The sequence below is a fragment of the Panulirus ornatus genome, chromosome 20 (assembly GCF_036320965.1).
Source record: "Panulirus ornatus isolate Po-2019 chromosome 20, ASM3632096v1, whole genome shotgun sequence".
Lineage (NCBI taxonomy): Eukaryota > Metazoa > Arthropoda > Malacostraca > Decapoda > Palinuridae > Panulirus > Panulirus ornatus.
In genome coordinates this window covers 55,969,727-55,975,726 of record NC_092243.1, presented here as the reverse complement: position 1 = coordinate 55,975,726, position 6,000 = coordinate 55,969,727, and the positions used below count along the sequence as shown (strand labels likewise).

The window sequence follows — 6,000 nt, the reverse complement described above, 5'->3', positions numbered from 1 at the left end:
ATACACCTATATAAATTCTTTGAGCTTCGTCTTCCGTTTCGAAACTTATTTACCCCAGTCAAACCCCTTTCCTTTTCCTCTAACCAGCATAAGAGGTGATAATGTATTTTGTCACAGATAAAGATCAGTCATAATATGTTACGAGATCAAAGACTTGGGTGTGTTGTCAAGCAAGTCTCAAGCACCAAGATTGTCAGGGGAAGCAAAGGTCGCTGCGGGGCTGGACAAACACCGGTATATAAGCGGTCTGGGAGAGCTCAGTACCACCACCACCAACATGAAGGTCCTGGTCTTGTGTGTGCTAGTAGCGGCTGCGGCTGCTTGGCCGAGCTTCAGCGAGGAAATTGGCGTACACTTCCAGAATGACGCTGGCGGTAAGCACATCATGCTATGTTACGCATTGTATCATTACTTAAGGGGAACTCTCACTTGCGCTGTTCTTCACAGGACATTCCGGAAATAGTTTTCCAATTGCCTTGGCACTTTACTGACAATGTACAGGTCTAAAACGAAACTTTAAATGATTACTCCTTTATATAAGGTTTACGTTGGGAGAAATTCTTTAATTCTTCACCCACAAATTCACAGACACACACACACACACACACACACACACACAGACACACACAGACACACACACACACACACACACACACACACACACACACAAACACACGCACACACACGTCCTTGGTGGTATATATACTTTCACTCCTTTAGCTTCATAATTTTGTTTTTCCTTTGCTTATATACCGATCTAAGTGTAATGGACGATAAGAACACAAAATTGGTTCCATTGTAGTGTACGATGTTCCAGACAGAACACAAGTGTTTGGTCATTAGCTGGATCATAGGTGAAACGGCGATAATTTTGGAGTTGCATACCATTAAGCATAAATACTAACGTCATAAGTCGATTTAGAGGTTATGTTGACAAGGGGAAAAATGTTTATAAAGATATCTATACCTAATGAAACCCGTTTGCATAATGATATACAAATATTTACATTGATAAAGTGTTGCAAACAAACAAAGATATTGTTGTTCAGTGAAAGACAAGCGGTGTATAGAACACTAAAGTTGTTTAACAAACATCCATTCCTGAGGAATTTTAGATATACAGAGTAGGCAGAAAAGTTAGATTCAATCATTGACGTAAAACCGTCATAAATTAACTTATCGTTGGAGGAATATTCAACTTGTCCATAAATGAATGGTTATTAACTCCATAGAAATAAGAAGGACGTTAACACACGCGTTGCTCTAAAGTTTCTGTCTCACACCACAACTTGCCATAAGGAACATTCCTTTCTCAACTCAGGAATATCAGCATATTTTCCTTTGGAGGCGATGAGTGTGTCACGTGCAATCAAAATTTCTAGGTAATAGTTTCATTGACATTGGAACGTTAAGTGTGCCACAGAGACGAGAGCAGGGCATGGAGCACCCACTGTGTTCGTATTCGCTAGAGCGATGCCTTACTTCTGAAAGGGGACCAAGGAAATTCATAACATACAAGGATATCAAGTGTACTAAAAAATACGTAATAGCAGATGATGTGAATCTTATCATATAGGGGAATGACAAAAAAGAATGGAACAGAAAAACACTACAACCAATAGTGGTAATGGATTAAAATTCTGAGATTGGTTATATAATTATGTGATTCATTCGTGATCATGGGGCTCATGAAATTATATTTGTCATGAGATAATTCATATGTATGTTCTTTAAAAACTTTAAGAAATGCTTTATTATGAAAATTCATAGACCTGCAAAATTGCACATAATGTCATGTATGTAAAGCCATTATGATTATTCAAGTCTTCCATTCCAGGATCTGATAACGCCCATAAACAACAAGATATCAACCATCTGGTGGACAAGATCTACGAACCCACAAAGTATCCAGATTTGAAAGAAATAGCAGAAAACTTTAACCCTTTGGGCGACACTTCCATATATAATGACCAAGGTGCAGCCGCCGAAACGCTTATGAAGGAGCTTACCGATCACAGACTCTTGGAGAAGCATCACTGGTTCTCACTTTTTAACACTCGCCAACGAGAAGAAGCTCTCATGCTTTTTGCTGTCTTGAATCAGTGCAAGGAATGGTACTGCTTCCGTAGCAACGCCGCCTACTTTCGTGAGCAAATGAATGAGGGAGAGTTTGTGTATGCACTCTATGTGGGTGTCATCCACTCCAAACTGGGAGACGGGATTGTTTTGCCTCCACTCTACGAAATCACTCCCCACATGTTTACAAACAGTGAAGTCATCGACAAGGCTTACTCTGCCAAGATGACACAAAGAGCAGGTACATTTGATGTGAGTTTTACTGGAACAAAAAAGAACAAGGAACAACGAGTGGCCTACTTCGGAGAGGATATTGGCATGAACATCCACCACGTTACTTGGCATATGGACTTCCCCTTCTGGTGGCAAGACTCCTATGGCTATCATTTGGATCGCAAGGGTGAGCTCTTCTTCTGGGTCCACCACCAACTTACTGCCCGCTTTGACTCTGAGCGTCTCTCCAACTGGATGGACCCCGTTGACGAGTTACACTGGGATGACATCATCCATGAAGGGTTTGCTCCACTTACCAGTTATAAGTATGGTGGTGAGTTTCCTGTGCGTCCAGACAACATACACTTCGAAGACGTGGACGGCGTAGCTCGTGTGCACGACATGGAAATCACAGAGAGCCGCATTCGTGACGCAATTGCTCATGGTTACATTACAGCCACCGACGGACACACGATCGACATCAGGCAACCTAAGGGTATTGAATATCTGGGAGACATTATCGAATCCTCCATGTACAGTTCTAACGCGCGTTATTATGGTTCACTGCACAACACTGCTCACGTAATGCTTGGTCGACAGGGAGATCCTCATGGCAAGTTCAACTTGCCTCCCGGTGTTATGGAACATTTTGAGACTGCCACACGAGACCCAAGTTTCTTCCGTCTGCATAAATATATGGATAACATCTTTAAAGAACACACGGACTCTTTCCCTCCCTACACCCATGATGACCTCGACTTCGCCGGTGTGTCCGTAGACAGTATTGCTATTGACGGACATCTTACTACTTTCTTCGATGACTTCCAATACAGTCTTATTAATGCTGTGGATTCCGGTGAAAACATAGAGGACGTGGAAATCAATGCCAGAGTTCATCGGCTTAACCATGAAGAATTTAATTATAAGATTACCGTCGAAAACAACCACGATGATGGTCATCTGGCTACCATCCGCATTTTCTTGTGCCCCATCAAGGATAATAATGGTATAACCTTGAGTATAGATGAAGCACGTTGGCTTTGCCTTGAACTGGACAAGTTTTGGGAGAAGCGTAAGTACAATTAGCTGCCTCGGTATTTGATTTAGTTTGAATACTTTTTTCATGAATGTCAAACAAAATAAAGGTACTGGAATCATGTGAAAAACAGATTGGGGTGGGAATATGTGCAGAAGTTTTATAAGTTCATCAGTTACGAACATCAATGAAATAAGATAGAATAAACGTATGATATATCCTTGATATAACGCTTAATATTTCTTTTCTCCATACAGTGCCCGGTGGAACTCATACAATCACCCGCAGTTCTAAGGACTCATCGGTCACCGTCCCTGATATGCCAAGTTTCCAGTCACTGAAGCAACAAGCTGATGATGCTGTAACAGGTGGCCACGACCTCGACCTGAGTGCGTATGAACGGTCCTGTGGCATCCCCGACAGAATGTTGCTACCTAAGAGCAAGCCTCAGGGTATGGAATTCAACCTCTACGTGGCCGTGACTGACGGAGCCAAGGATACAGAAGGACACAATGGGGACCTCGAGCACGGTGGCACCCATGCTCAGTGTGGCGTTCATGGTGAAGATTACCCAGACAACCGGCCTTTGGGTTATCCTCTGGAGCGTCGCATTCCTGATGAACGCGTCATTGATGGAGTTTCAAACATCAAGCACACAGTCGTCACGATCGTTCATGATCCAGATCACCATGCTTAAGTTTCCTCTTCTGAATAATATAGTAATGTCAGACTTGTGATTCTCTCTCATTAATGAATTATTGAATTTCATACATGATCGTTTACGTTCTTTCATGCCTAACTGGGTAGAATTTTAGGTGAATCATTCCTCTTCAGTTATCATGAAAATGTAACAATGTAAAAGATTGTAGTAACATTATTGTCCCATAATAAATGAAATTTGCATTTATATTTGTGGTTATTACCCGGTTACAATATTCGTCACAAGTCATAATAGAATACATTTTAGCCCACATATCCAAGCATGTACCAAAAAAGTTGTTATGCTCATATACATATGTATATTCTTACCTTAGAGCTGCATTGAGAAATTTCGTAGCTTTTTGCTTTGGTTTCACTGAGTGAATTGTGTCTTAAACTTGCACAAACTAATGATATATAAAATGCAAACAATATATAACAAACATTCGGAAGAAACACAGCACAAAGCACATAAAAATAAGGGAAAGCATTAAAAGCGAAACAAATTAACAATGTCGTGAAGGGTAGTATGAGTTACAATCTAAATACAACACATTGAAACAGAAGTATAGAATGACTTACAGTTGAGGAAAAACACAGAAGAACAATATTAAATGAGGCAGGAATATAGAAAATCCATCACTAAATACACTAAGTAGGGCCAAGAGAGACTTTCATAGTCCGGATGTAGAGCAGAGGTCAGGTCGGGCTCGTCTGAATCTCTCTGAACTTCGTAACCAAGCACCACGCTCCTGCTGTCCAGAAATGGCGGACTCAGTAGGATGTGGCGGGTCAATAACGTTTCCCATCTGGCCTAAAACGGCATTAGGTCTACGTGCTATTGGCGGGCTCTCAAAGAGCTGTGTGGCAGTGGTCATGTTTGTCTGCATGTTTATGACAGGTGCTTTCTAATGTGAATAGCTTCTAATATCTGTATCCTCCTCCGATCATTGAAACTTGTAATGATTTGGTGTTATTTACTATAACCTCGCTCGTTGGTCTCGTTCCATGATTTTATTCATTATGTTGTTTGATTCCACCTTCTTGTAAGTGGAACGAGAGGCGGTGGTTCAGGGTGCTGGTTGTAACTGGTGGGAATGCCAGTCCCCCAGTATAGTATCGGTACTCATATACCACAATGCCACATCGGTACGATTGAAACGAGCGACCTATCTTATTGTTGTTCATATATATATGTTCATATATATATATATATATATATATATATATATATATATATATATATATATATATATATATATATACTTTTTTTTTTTGCTTTTTTTGTCTCCCGCGTTTGCGAGGTAGCGCAAGGAAACAGACGAAAGAAATGGCCCAACCCAACCCCATACACATGTATATACATACGTCCACACACGCAAATATACATACCTACACAGCTTGCCATGGTTTACCCCAGACGCTTCACATGCACTGATTCAACCCACTGACAGCACGTCAACCCCGGTATACCACATCGATCCAATTCACTCTATTCCTTGCCCGCCTTTCACCCTCCTGCATGTTCAGGCCCCGATCACACAAAATCTTTTTCACTCCATCTTTCCACCTCCAATTTGGTCTCCCACTTCTCCTCGTTCCCTCCACCTCCGACACATATATCCTCTTGGTCAATCTTTCCTCACTCATTCTCTCCATGTGCCCAAACCATTTCAAAACACCCTCTTCTGCTCTCTCAACCACGCTCTTTTTACTTCCACACATCTCTCTTACCCTTACGTTACTTACTCGATCAAACCACCGCACACCACACATTGTCCTCAAACATCTCATTTCCAGCACATCCGTCCTCCTGCGCACAACTCTATCCATAGCCCACGCCTCGCAACCATACAACATTGTTGGAACCACTATTCCTTCAAACATACCCATTTTTGCTTTCCGAGATAATGTTCTCGACTTCCACACATTCTTCAAGGCTCCCAGAATATATATATATATATATATATATATAT

The 6,000-nt window shown here is 41.3% G+C and overlaps 1 protein-coding gene across 1 annotated transcript; it reads left to right on the top strand.

Annotated features, from left to right (window-relative positions):
• Positions 1-232: 232 nt before the first annotated feature.
• On the top strand, positions 233-4,232 carry LOC139756032 (hemocyanin B chain-like). Its single transcript, XM_071674980.1, has 3 exons — positions 233-374; positions 1,838-3,361; positions 3,583-4,232. The coding sequence occupies exons 1-3, from the start codon at positions 278-280 to the stop codon at positions 4,020-4,022; spliced, it is 2,061 nt and encodes a 686-aa protein (XP_071531081.1). The 5' UTR covers positions 233-277; the 3' UTR covers positions 4,023-4,232.
• The last annotated feature ends 1,768 nt before the right edge of the window (positions 4,233-6,000 follow it).